Source organism: Dromaius novaehollandiae, chromosome 3 (genome assembly GCF_036370855.1).
Source record: "Dromaius novaehollandiae isolate bDroNov1 chromosome 3, bDroNov1.hap1, whole genome shotgun sequence".
NCBI lineage: Eukaryota > Metazoa > Chordata > Aves > Casuariiformes > Dromaiidae > Dromaius > Dromaius novaehollandiae.
In genome coordinates this window covers 67,653,586-67,668,035 of record NC_088100.1, presented here as the reverse complement: position 1 = coordinate 67,668,035, position 14,450 = coordinate 67,653,586, and the positions used below count along the sequence as shown (strand labels likewise).

At 42.6% G+C, this 14,450-nt stretch overlaps 1 protein-coding gene across 1 annotated transcript in view; it reads right to left on the bottom strand.

The window, feature by feature from the left end:
* The window catches only part of EZR (ezrin), a 36,680-nt gene extending 22,986 nt beyond the window's left edge, over nucleotides 1-13,694 (bottom strand). Inside the window, exon 1 of the mRNA XM_026120661.2 lies at nucleotides 13,514-13,694. Within this exon, the coding sequence (XP_025976446.1) occupies nucleotides 13,514-13,525 (12 nt within the window). The 5' untranslated portion in view covers nucleotides 13,526-13,694. The remainder of the gene's footprint in view (nucleotides 1-13,513) is intronic.
* Between the last annotated feature and the right edge of the window lie 756 nt (nucleotides 13,695-14,450).

The following is a 14,450-nucleotide window of genomic DNA, read 5'->3' as shown; positions in this document are numbered from 1 at the left end:
CACAACTTCAGACTGTTCAGAGCTGACTGTAAGATTATCTAGGTTTCCAAATGTAACAGAAGAGAAGTAGTAAAATGAAAGGTGAAACTGGAGAGAACTTAAGAATATACTTTAAATAATGGTATCATTACAGAAAGTTTTTGTACTAGAAGTTATAGTAGTTAGAATAGGGTCTTTCTTGCTTTTAGCAATGCCCTCATGTCTTGCATTTATTATATCATCTCTTCTAATGCTAAGTCAGTAGTTCAATCCACGGGACAGAGCAGCCTTTCAGAAATGCACCATACAAGCATCTAGTCTGGAAAATTAAGAATGTCATTTGAAAAACAGATTCAGAAAACTGCCATTCAAGGAGGCAATGTGCTGCCAATCAGCTGAGTGGCAACATATTCTCTGTTTAAGATTCAGGACCTAGATAGGAACCCAAGAAGACACCACCTTTCAATCCCTCCCTCACATAAATGCACTATTCCCAGGTATGCTGGACATCAGTGAAAAAAGTACCTGCACATACAGAGTGTCTGACATTTGTGCTACAGCTTGTTGGCTCAGAATCTACGTCCAGTTGCTGCCAATGTGGTACCTTTGGATTTGACCATCCATCTCCTGACATTTAACTGCTACATTGTCAAGCATCCTGCGCTGAAGGGGAAAAGGAGAATGGAGCAGGAACCCCCTTTCCCCCCTAGCCCGCATGCCCGGTAAGGCATTTGTGGGCATTTCATGTTCTGATGCATGAAATCCAATTGCCCTTAAGTTCACTTGTATCATAATACAGAGTGCAGTGAAACCACGAAGTTATGTCATTTTAAAATACTGTACAATTTATTTCCAGGCAATCCATAAGATAAAAGGCAGTAAATACCAACTTACACACACAACAGGAGAAACCAGTACTTTATGTGCATATCCTTATCATTATGCAGCTCTAAATACCTCAGACAATGCTCAGGAATGCCTTCTTCCTCTTCCCAAGCAGGGATAAAGACTAGAGTCTCTTAAATAGCACGTTTGCAAATGCAAATGCTTGTGGAAATACCTTTCCAAGCTTTGGCAATTAGCATTGCCATAATGGAGAAACCTAGATAAGCATGTTTGCTTCCCTCAGTTACCGGATATCTGGAAATCCTAGGTCAGCGGTTAGTACACGTACATAGACCAGCCATGTAGCACTGAGGGCATTAGGGTTTTCTGAAGTGCTGCACCTGCTCAGCACACACTGTGAAATAAATGTATACAGGCCTGTTAAGACTTCTTGCATGTATCCAGACTATCTGTATAGCACATGGACACAGTTCTGCCTATGGTGTATGGGGTCTTAACAGCAACTAAAAGAAAGTAGTAGTATTAAGAAGTTGGAAGAAGTCGGCCTGACTTGCATTATCACTTCTGCAGGTCTGTGCACAATTTCTGCTCCTCCACCACACAAGCGACAACTACTATTGTAGCTGTAAGAAATAACAGATAAGCTTTTCCCCCAGAGTTGCAGTGCGCCTGGATGGACATTTCAACCTTAGCAACCAGATCTGCTCATAGATGTGTATACTGATTAGGTTTCTGCTAATAGGAAAAGTGATTTCCTCTAGCAGCCTCAGGAAGGGCACTAAAACTGCTCTCTACCATTTACCTTCTATGCACTGGTGTTTGTTCGTTCCAGGCCCAGAAGTAAAGAAAGGAGACCACACGGACAACTCTCAGTTTGATGACAGATACTGTGCCGCAAACTGATAGAGTAAACAGTCCCAGCTCATGGAAACTATTTTGGGAAAATTCTCATCTTCCATCAGGGAAAAACCCTAGCGGCTTCAGCCCTCAGAATTTTCTTGCTGGCACTTCAGTGTCTGAGCTTCTCTGTCTTCCACAAGTTACTGAAGACAACAGCTAACAGTTCAGAGACTGAAGAGGGAAGAGGACTGCTCTGGGAGAAGAGGTGGCTTAAATAACTTGAGGAACTGGAGAGATATTAGATCAATTTATTATACTATCCTTCAGTACTTATAAATACCAACATGTCAAGAACCTAAAGCCAGCCCTTTTTCTTCCAACATGATAACTTGCCTAATGGATCAGCCTAATCTAATAATATATTTGATGTTGTCCCATATGGCATAGACTAGGTACATAACTCTGAGCCATGTGAAATTACTACACCTGAATAACAAGATGTGCACCTAAATTCTGAATGGCACCTGTCAAATCAGGAGACAATTTTATGAATATCAAGCCAATATCAATTCTATCTGGTGCTGCACAATTGCTAAAGTGAGACTTCCCTCCCACATTCAGCACCTACACCTTACTGGAGGTACTTGAGGGACAGACGCTCTCACCTTTGCTGACCAAGGTCTTGAAGTGGGGTGAGTGGGTGGCGAGAGTATGAAAATGTAGTTAAGTATTCTCATGGTCCCTGGGAAGACTGAGAACAGTTACAAGTCTGCATACAGAACTTAGCCAAGAACTAAAAATAAGCTGTTTAGGAGGACGGGGCTAGAATTCAAAGATACTGGTAAGTCAGAGAATAGAAGGTTTACACTTGAGGCAGTGAGAATGGACACGAGACAAACAGGTGAACAAATTACATGCTGGCAAACAATGGGCTACAGCAGGTCTGTAGACAAGGATGTGGTCTGTTATAATCCCAGACAAACATCACATTTCCCAGCGTGATGCTATTACATAGAAGGAAACATTGCATTCTTGAGTATATTTGTCACAGGAAGTCTTAGAGAAGGTGGCTATTTTGCTCTGCTTGCCTGATGACTTGCCAACTGGAATGCTATTATCCAAATTTGGACCCTTCTTTTGGAAGGGGGCAAAAGTTAATCAAGGGAAGTTAGCACTAAATGCAGGTCAGGTTTCCCCCCACCCCAAAACTGTGAGAAACAATGAGATTTGTTAGCATGTCACTGATTACAGATCTCTTCTAAAAGGGAGTCATCTGAAACATGAAATGTTTACAAAGAGAGCAAAGAGTCAGCAACTCTTAAATCAGCAAGGAAATAAAAAGAAATCTTATTTTGCACGCTGAGTAACAGGAAAAGAAACAAAGAAACAAAGAAACAGTAATTGCTGGAGCAGTAACATATTGGGATACTATATAACCACCTCCATGCAACCTTGAGACATAGCTTGCACTGGCCCCCACCCTATGTTTCTTTTTTTTCCTTGAGGATCTCCAGAACACTATCTCTGAGAAGCTAAAACCAGAAGACAAATTACAAACCTTTTGGGACAATCTGACTCCTGACTCGGAGAGTGGGGAAGAGATATATAGCACAATATGGGAGAAAGCCCTTCAATACGAACCACATGCACCTCCCCTCCCCTCACACTAGAATCCTTTTAGCGCTACCTGCCCAAGGTCTGGTATTTCAGAGGGAGCAGTGGCAGCACAGCAAAATAGTCTCAGGTGCCTTATTGACATGCACTTAACTGACAAGACCATATCTACACAAGCACATTGCACTGACTTTACCAACCCTGTTTCTCAGCATACCTTGTTAAATCAAAGAGACCTGACTGTGAACCAAAGGACCTATTCAGTTTCAAATCTCATTGTGCTTAAACATTGCTTCTGCATTACAAATAAATGGGAACATTAAGTCACGTTCCACTGGAATTCCTCTGAGTTTATGAAGCAGAATTAGGCACTACTGCATTTGCAACTAGTAAGAGAGTTTAATATCCTGGCTCTGGCTCCCTAAAACCTTGCTCACCTCATGAGAGAGGGATATACCACTGAGGGTAAATACAGTGGTATATAATAAATTAATCTGAAAAGCTAGTACTTAGTTTCAGACTGTCCAACATGATTGTTATTATCTGCCAGTCAACTTCAATGCAACAGCTCATGCACCTTCTTCTTCTTTTTTTTTTTTTTTTGGTAGTAATCTTCAGCATTTGAGAAGCAATAACTATATCAGCTATACTTAACTGAAATTTCTTAAGTTTACTCAAGGCAATGGGAGTCCAGTTTGCTCCTTTCATGTAAGGTGAAAAAAACATATAAAAACTTATGCAGAGACTTTTCTGAAGGGAGACTTAACTCTTCCTTGTGAGGCAGTGTGAAACCTTCCAAGTACTTAGACACAAAGATAACCCTAGAACAAGAATTCAAACCTTTTTGGTTTATATATACAGCAGAAGACACCATGCTAAATTACATACTTATCTCACCTTCCTCAACCAAAGCCTGCTATTTCTTCCATCAGCATGTAATTAAACTGCAGAGCAGACATCTGTGCAAAAAGCAGAGAAACATCCATAGCCATACTTCAGTCCTTTATGTTAGTTCAAGCAATAACACTGTATGTCAGATGATCATGCAGATTTCAAGTAGATATGGCACACATGCATGACCATGCATCTCTGACAGCCCTTACTCCCAAATGACTAGACATCAGCTTCAGACTTTCAGCAATTTCTGCCTCTGATCAACTCTGTACAGTTACCATTAATATTTCTATGAAACAGTAAAACCCATCAAGTGCTCTTCCTAGAGAAGGATCCTTCTCCAAAGTTTCCCCCACCTCTTTCCCAACAAACTGCATCATTCTGTCTCCGATGACAGAGAAGTTTAAAAATTGAGGCATTGTTTCCCTAGGTTTTAACAAGGCATAAAAGCAACACAATTGAACCCTGAAAGGTTCCAGCCCTTTACAATTACAGATCCCAGATGCTTTTCATGCAAAATACTTAATCTTATTTTCTCTGAGGGCTGTCAGAATAGTTTATTTTCAACACAGGTAAGGGCAGGAAGTGGCAGGAGGGTTTAAGGTGTTCCATTGAAAAAAAGATTAACATTTCTTTTAAGGAAACTCTGATGCTGTATAATATCTTAAGAGCATTGTAGGAATATTTGTATACAAGTAGCAGTTATTTCTTTCAACCACACACAGCCAATTCCAGTAGGCTCAGCACAGCACTCACTGGTCCTCATATGTGCAATTTCCCCTCAGTGGATGTTAGTATGGATTCAAGAACACAGACTGCAGCAACAATTGGTCCTTTGTACCTAAAGGATAAATACAGATGGAAACTGCAGGCCACTGGATCAAACTCCTTCATACCCAGACTGTTTTGTCATGACAGCTGTTGCATCCCATTAAATACAATGAAGTTGCAAGACTAAGGCTTTATATGTGAAGTTTAGAGAAAACCCTCACAACCAATCCACAAACAAGCTTTGTTTCAAGAAGTCAGTCTGCATCCAGAAGGAATCAGATTGTCCTTTGTGGTCTTGCACAACTTAGAAGTGCCAGCATGGGGTAAACTGTAGATAATACTGAGGTTTAAGCTCCCAACTTTTATTGTAATTTCAGAATCTTTTAAAGCCATTTAACCTCTTCAATGCTTACGTTAGTCAGCTATATAAAGCAATACAAGCCTTCTGCAATCCACACAAGGGAAAAAATACTCAAATAATTTTTAGTCCTGGTCCATAACACAAACCATAATCCATAACCCAAACATTGTAACCAATATCCATAATCCAAATACCATTTCATACCCATGTTTGGTGTTTTCAGTTTGGAAAGAATAAGTACACAAGTTACAGAGGAGCTGCACTTCACAGTACCAAATCACAAACCAGAGCACTGTCTGAAGACATGGATAATATAAGTAAAAATATCATAGCCTCAGAGCTTTCCGTGAATCCAGACCTCCCAGTGCCGGTGCCTCTTATTCTGAGGCTTATGAAGAAACATTGATTCTAAACAGCAGTGTGCTTGTATGAAAAGCCCCAGACTAATTTCAAAGAGTCAAAAATATGACAGATTTTCACCTTGAGATTACATAACAGCACAGCCTACCAGCACATAGCACTCCACATTTTTCTAGTAGACCCTATATGAACCGCATTAGCATAAGGTACAATGATTATTATACTGAGATGGAGGAGTGGCACACTAGATTTGGGGGGCAGGGGGACACAAACACAAGGAGAGGCTATTACTTACTCCCTCTAAGGATTATGCCCTGAGAGTTTGAGGGGGAACAGCAACTGGCTGTTAGAAAAACATTTTCAACAACCATGCTCTTCCCTGTTGGAGACACCACAGGAGGCAAAGTAGTTGTTTTGTTTTGTTTGTTTGTCAGAAGTGAACTGGAAACATATCAAGGATTTTCAAAGGCATGGAATGATTCCCATGCAAGGGACAACTAAGCTGGTTAGGACTTCTCAGCTTAGGAGAAAGTTAGCTGAGGCTAGGACATAAGAGCATATAGAGTCATGAGTGACATGGACAGGGTGGATAAGGACCAAGTGTTACTGCCTCTATCAACAGAACAACTAGGGGGCATCAAAGCTGGTCAGTTCAGAACAAGAGAAAGTAGCTCTTCAAGTAATGTTGTAGCAAGGAGTTTTGTAGATAACTTTTCAAACAACGTGAAGGTTATCTACAAAAGCCTTTGTCATAGCCTACTGCAGATACCAAAGTTTGCATGGTTTCAAGCAGAGACTGGACAAATTCATGGAAAGGCACTCAGTAATTCAGTATATAGGAACTTTCAGCATCTAACACTTTGCAGCTCAGAACAAGAGCAACAGTGCACACCTTCAAATCCTCTTCCTTATGCATTGGCTTTTGGCCAACATCGAAGGCCAGATGAGAGGGGCTTTGTGCCTGACCTGGCAGGGACATCTGCATTCTTATAGAAGTGAAAGTGCAGAAAGGAGGTGAACTACTTTTACAAGAGGAGAAATAGCAATGTAATGAGTTGCGCTGGGCCAGGTAACAATGTACTTTAATTCTGTGTTCTAGTTATGAATATGCTTTGTCACAATGCAATCTGTTGACTGGATAAGTCACAGTTTTACCTGTTTCACAATCAGCTCTTTGCTTTATCTTATGAGCTTCACTGGAACACATCACATAGCATTTGCAAAATTTATGAATGGGATTATATGATGTGATCACTTGTGATCGCAGATCAGCCTGATCTATGACCCATGCACTTCAGTGCTTATGCTTTCAGCCAAGGTGCTTCAAACAGTATGAAACAGCTACTATCTGCTCCCAGACAAATGTGAGCCACTGCAAGTCCTGGAACAGCAGCTAAACACAAAGGGATTACTCTTGAGAAATCATAAGTAATACTGACAGGAGAATTGATGGGAAAGATCAGTAAGGTACCCCTTCTGATTTCTAAAACAGCATCAGGACTGTACCCTTCTGAGATGAAACTTATCGCAGGCCCTTCACTGTTGAAGCATGGACATTGAACAAAAATGCACCAATTCACAAAATGTATATAGAGTGAGTTGGGGACAGAAAAAGTAACTTTCAAAAATTTGTCTGCAAGGCTGTACTAGCTTTAAAGGGGAAAGTCATTCTCTCCCACACTGAGATCATTGAATATCAATTAAGCAAACCTACCTGCCAATTCACATCACATACTTTGTGCATCAGGAACTGGCCGCAGTCAAACAGGATAATACCATATTTGCATCTCAAAGCCAGCAGGGGACTATAGACTACCTTGTGGAGGGGTCCCAGCATTTCTCCCATTGGAGTTGCACAATATGCATCCAAATGTGACAGTTTTTGGTCATCAAGCAATAAGGTTTCTCTTGCTTGCTCAGTTAGAAGATGAGTCCTGCATTTTAATTCTTACACTCAGGATTTTTATTTTGACAGCTGATAGTGTCAGATACTCATCAGTCTCAGGTTAGCACGTGGCTGCTAGTCATAGTCTCTCGAAGATGAGAGCAGTGCAAAGTAATCAGGTGATTTAGCCACAAAGAAGTAGGGACTAGGATGAGGAAAAGATCTGGATCTGAAGAAATGAGCAACAGGGATGCAACACAGTTAGCTGTTACACTGAGCTAAGCCTTGTCTCTTAGCTCAGAGTCAGCAGAGTTACTTTCTCCCTTTCCTAAGAGAAAGGGATCCTGTACATTGCTCAGGAAATGCCTGCAACTTCATTTGCTTCAGGAAAGAGCTGCACTTCACAGCTCAGAGGCTAAACGTTACCTAATGTTGAAACCAGGCTTCAAAGCAAGCACGCAAAGCAGCTATAATGTATTATTTAACACTGTGTAGCGTGGTTCAATGATCTTAGGCAGCATTGCTGCCTTCAAGGTCAATTGAGTGATTATGCGATTTACAGTGTGGATAAAGCTCTCTGGACACAAAGTACCAAATAGGAATGTCATTGCTGCAGGAATGTTTAGTGGTCATCAAGGAGTCTTATTCTCAGAGTCCTAACCTACCATAGCTTGTTTTTTTCAGCGGGTAGAGGAAGATGGTCATGTGGGGGGAGGGAGAAGAGTGGAAGGGCTTATCTCCACCCTCTGCCCTTTAAGAAGGCTAAGAAATTCTTTAAGTAGTGACTAACACAACAGTTAACACACTTGGTTTCTCTGCAGCAGCTAACAAACTGACCTCAGAAACACTTAGTTACTCAGCTCATACAGTAATGTGGTTTTAAGCACCATTATGAGCTCATTGTCTTATAATGTTAACTATCCATGAACTACTCCCTGAATTTACTATTAATAGAGTTCATTACCTTCCTTTTGCAGCCATGAGTGGGAGTGCTTAAACTGGGCAAATGCAAGCTTCCCTCTATTTTGCACCAGAGTATGCACTTCCTAGGTATCAAGCACACCAAACACCATATCACCGATGGTGCAATTTATGCTTACATGGAAAGGATGAAAATTTATTCCAGGCTCAACCTATAGCTATCCATGAGCTAAGAGCATTTTTAATCAATGTCTCATCCATAGTAATATTACACTTCTGGCAGTTTTCTATTCTTAAGTGTGCATAATTATAGAACAGATTTATTATGACCTTTGGGATATGCAAAAAAATAATTTTTGGATTTCGGTCTAGTTATACCAATCTTCTGTGAAGAACTGGAAGATAAAACAGAACTCTTCACAGAACAGTTTTTCTGCAGTTAGCAGATATGCAGTCAATAACCAGTTGGATTTGGGAAATCTGAACAGTTATTACTTCTATTTAGAATGGATTCCTGTCACTACACTTATATCTTTTCCAGCTGGCTTATGACAGACTGGTTGAATTCTAATGCCATAAACTGTTTACAGAGTGCCAAAGGTCCAGCTAAAGACTTGCATGTTGTCTTCAAGTTCTTTTCCAAAATTCATGTATAATTCAACATCAAGCAGTTATGGAAGACTTGTCTAATCACTTAATGCCAAGCACACTAGCTTGTTATTAATAACACAGGACTGGGAAAAACCTTTGAGTCATCAATTCCAGATCTCTACTCCTACAGGCAGCTACATTAAATTGTGTCCTTGTCAAACTTTATCTTAAGGGATGTTGTGTCTTAGAATAGTCTCCTAAGACCACCAGCAGGGGCAAGAAACTTAACTGCTCTAACATTTAAAAGTCTCCTAAGCCACAAGTTTTGCTTAAAGCAGCTCTTCCTCCTCTTTTGCATTTAAAGCCTTTACATTTTATACAGCTGAAAGTAACTTGTTTAATTCTACCAGGCTAAACAAGCCAAGCAGTCTCCTTTCATGAGGAGGCTTTCTGCTGCTAGTCATCTCAAAACCTTCTCTGGGTTCTGCTTTGAGTTCATCTTTCCTGCATAAGGATGACCAGAACTGTAAGGTATATTCAAGGAAGTATCTCAACAGCACCTTCTATTAATGCATTCCATTAAAGAAATCCCATGCATTGTATATCACATGGATGAGGCAGTCATCCTATCACTAATTAACCTACATCCTTCTATCCCATACAGTGAGACCTTCTCCCACCCCTGCAAATTCAACTATTGAAATGGGACCCTATTACTGCAGTCCTTCAGTCCTCTCCATACAGTGGCCCCCTACATCAATACTAGCCCACCAGCATGGCATGAGCATATTTCATTAGTATGCTCAGCTTTTTGAAAACAGTCCATTAATGACAGTATTAGATAAGGCTGCCTTTGATACTATCCACATGCGCCAGACTGCACTTACTGCTGTCCTCTCTTTGAACAGTCTTACTCACACGCACACAAGTATTGCATATTCTTGTGTGACACTACACCAAATGCTCTACTGCAGCTTAAATAAGGCTAACTTCATCTCTCATGAAACTAAGCTTTTTTCCTAGGATGAAACAAAAAAATACACCTTCAATAAGGAAACAAAGAACACTGATAGGTCAGATCAAATTAACAGGGCTATAGAATAGATATCACGTTTCTTTCTCCTTCTGTAAGTAATGTTCATTAGTCCTCAGTCATGCAGTATTGTCCACAATTTATTAGATCTATTTGTTTTGCAAAAGGATTTAATTCAGCTAAAATGCTGTCCCTTTAATGAATCAAACAGAAATAGACTAATAGCATATACACCTGGGGAAAATGCAGCAAGCACAGAGACACTCCAGTAATGAAAAGGGATACAAGGTTGATCAAAAGTTTATTTAGCATTTCATTTATTTTCAAATAGTACAGCAAGATTTGGACAAGATGACACCTCTTGTACTTCCCCACACAATAACTCACCATTTGTGTAAATGAATCACTGTCTACGCTAGATGGAAATTATTTATTTGAACTGTTGATAAAGTGCAATGATCTCAGCTGAAACCACATGATTTTATAAAAAATTTAAATATTTATCCTACTGCAGAGATCTTGCTACTGTCACACTTTGCAGAATGTTCATGCTAAGTTACAAACTGAAACTGCTTGAAAGTGTCTATATTTAATATTTTATTTCAGAATTATTTTCTGGATCATTACCAGAGTTTGTTTTGAGCACTGTAGACACTCATCATAAAAATCCAACTAATTATTATTACATATGGCCACAGAATCTGGAATATAGTCACTTTCTAGCACTTCAGTACTCAAGTACAAGATCATTGCTTTTCTAGTGTTAATGCACTTGCTGTTTGTTTACTGTAAAAGAAGAAACTTCAAAAATGATGCATAAGCTCTGCTTGAGCACATATTTTTTGTTAAAACAAAAGCTTCAAAAAGATTTAATTCAGTGGGTTTTTTTGCCACAATTTTGCTTATTGATTACAAGCCAAGATTATAAGATGAAAATTGATGACCAAATTGTCAGCCTTCCCCCATAGCAGCATGAAGTCTGCAGGCAACATCATATTTACTTATGCCAAGCAGAAATGACACATGCAAACAAGTATAGAAAATAAATATTGAGTACCCAGGTCAAATATCCAAGAGAAACTAAGACAGCCTCCTAAGAGGCTGTACTTTCCAAGAGTTCATACTGTTGTTCTTCAAGTGTGCCAGAGGCTGTCATCCTCTTCTCTGTGTGCAATTCTGTCTTTGGACCCACAGCTTTTCATCCCTTCCCACCATGCTCTGCAAACTGATAGGAATCCCATTTAGCTGTATTAAGAGCAAATGAGCTGGGCTGGGCAGGATCCAAATTCATTGCCTCAGTCTGAAGCAGCCAGAGTAGACAGTGTGTTTTATTAAAATAATCTCTGCAAAATTTCTCTTTTCTCCATTTACAGTAAGGTGGCAGCTAGCAATACTGATAAGCAGATTAAGTGCAGATTACAAAAAAGTGCTTATACCATACAAGAAGATATTGCCACACAGTCTTGTCCATAAATCTCAGCCGGTAGGTCACATGTCTCTGAAGTTATCAGAGTACAGTTGACAATTGCCCTTCCCCTGTGGCTTACACCATCCACCTATCACCATTTATCTGTGGATTATTCACTGGGTAGTCAGCCAACGGGAGAAGCCATATATATCAGCATCCACGAGGAAACATGAACATAACTAGGCCAGGTAAAAGGAAGAATATGGCTGTAAGCAGCTTTGGTTTTTGTTTTTGATGGGCTTTTTCCCCCTCCTCCTTTTGAACAGATGAAAAGAGTTTTCCCACACCTATCCATGGCTTTCAGTATGAAATAATACTAGACCAGGATTTCAGATTATTCTGACTGCGGTATTCCATGGAAGGCAGCCTGCATAATTAGCAAGTGACTAATAACACAGTTTATATATATACACACACACACATATATATACACACACACTTTATGTTCACACTTGGTAAATTGTGTTCTCTACTCCAACCTGCAAAAGAGCCTTTTCAGTAGACAGTTTTATATACAGTAATATATCCCTAGTGCTGAAATACTTCTAGAGGAGACTGAAGATTTAGTTCTTAAAGTGATTGTGAGCATTAGTTGTTATTGTTGGCTTACAGAGACCACAGAGTAAGTTAACCTAAGCACCTCTTTTCTGAAAAAAAGATGACTAAATGTTATGATAAAACATTAATTGCTTACTACCTTGCTTGTTTACTTGCATTTCATGGAGATGTACCTAATAACAATACAAATCCTTCGCTGCACTGCATTTTAAGAAATATTGCCTCTATTGGAAAAAAAAAGCAGCAATAATGTAGTCCAGTTGTGCCCTTCAAAGTTCAAAAATGTGTTTGCTCCAGTGACAACTCAGAGCTTTACATTAGGCAGCTGGTACCTCAGAAGAATTACTGTTTCTAACTGTAGAGCAGGAGTAGGTTTAAAAACAAAACAACCCCCCCGCCCCCCAGCAAGCCTGTGACTGGGGGAACAACAATGACGCATGACTGAGGAAAAAGAGGCAGATGAAGAAGGGAGCCAGGTATGTTCAACTGGGGGGCGGGGGAAGCTTTTTTTCCTGATAATGGGTGGTATGGACCAGCAACAGTCCCACCTGTAGCAGTGCAGAGAACTGCATTAAAAGGCCCCGAGATTTGGTTTTAGATCACAAAAAAATGAAGTTTCTTATATGTTTACGTACAAATACATGTTTCCTATACATGTAAGCGCAAACTGCACATAAATATGAAAAGCAAGTCAGTGCAGTTTTGCTATCTCGCTCTTAGTGGGAGCATAAAAAAAAATCTCTTAAGAGTTACTGAACAGGTCTGTATTTTCCAGCATAGGAATATTTCAGGAAACAATCCAGTTCGTTCCTATTAACTGCAGCTCCCGAGGCTCCTTTTCTGCCCCCGCCCCCGGGCGGCCGGCTGCACCGTCCCGCGACGGCAAGGGGAAAGGCCGGTGCCCCCAGCCCCAGCGGGGCTGCGAGGCGCAGCGCAGCCCGCCCTCGGCGCGACCCGCTCTGCGACCGCCCGGCAGGCGCGCTTAGCGCCTCGCCATCCCCCCGCAGGGCGCGTTCACCTTTGCTCAGTGCTACTAAACCGCTCCGGCGATTGCTCCTGCTTAAGTGAGTCTTTTTTTTTTTTTTCCTCCTCTCCCAGTCCTGGAGTTTTTAATCCGAATTGTGGGTTTATACAGCACCGCTCCCACACTGTGGGGAACTAAAACTTTTCGGGATTTCTTGGCAGGAAAACGCTCTCCCTGCACTAGAAACGCCGTTGCCGCGGCGGGGCGGGTTTAGAGGCAGCCTTCCCGCAGGCAGGCAGCGCGTTAGTTCTCCCGAGAGCCGCAGCCCCGGGTGATTCCCCCCCCCCAGCAAGCCGGCACCGGCCCCCCAACCGCCGCCCAACAGCCCCGCCAGGGCCCCACAGCACAGCCCCCAGCGTCCCACTTACCGGCTTCGGCATTTTCCGCGGCGTTTGCGCTTCTCTTGCTCCCCAGGGAAACAAACGCTCATGCAGCAACTACCCCGCCTCAGCCGAGCGCCCTGTGAAGAAGGGGAGGAGGAAGGAGGAGCCGTTCCCAGCCGCGGCAGCGGCACAGCGCGCGAGTGCGGCGGCAGCTGCCCGGCGGCGGTTAAGTACGCAGGTGGGGCCGCGGCCGTGACTCACCGCCGCCGGCCATTACCCGCCGCCCCCCCGCCCCGGCCCGCTGCGAGCACGGCACCGGCCTCGCCCAGCGGCGGGGCGCCCACGGCGCGGAGGGGTAACCGGGCCGCGACAAAACCCCGGCGCCATAAACCGCCCCCGCGGGGCTGCCCGGGAACCCCCGGGCGACAGGTGCCTGTCGCCGCCCGCGCGGCCTCGCCTCGGCGCCCGCTCTGCCCCCCGCCCGCCGCAACATGGCCGCCCGCGGCGGGTCCGTACTCCCCGCGCAGCACCTGCCCCGCCGGGCCGGGCCGGGCCGGGCCGCGGCAGCGCTGTGCGGGCGCGGAGGTGCCTTGCACCGGCCCCGCAGGGCCCCCGCTCCCTCCCGCCTCGAGTCCGGGCTCCCAGCAACCCGGAAAGAGTCATTACAACGGTGCAGCGCTAACGCTGCCTGTTTTAAGATACACTTCTTATATTTAAGGTAAAATTATCGCAGGTCTCTAATAGCTGCGGTGTTTCTCCAAGTCCGGAATCGGGAGACATGATTAAATCAGGATTACATGATTAAAAGCACACACACACGCACGACTGACTTGTGTATTAAAGCATCTTTTCAGCAATGATGGCATGAGAAAAAAGTTTGAAAATCCACCCGGGCTCAGAAACCAGAACGGAAAGAGAACGCAACCCGAATGCAATTACTATAGTTGATCATGATCTTTAGTTAAGACCCAGAGAGGATTAT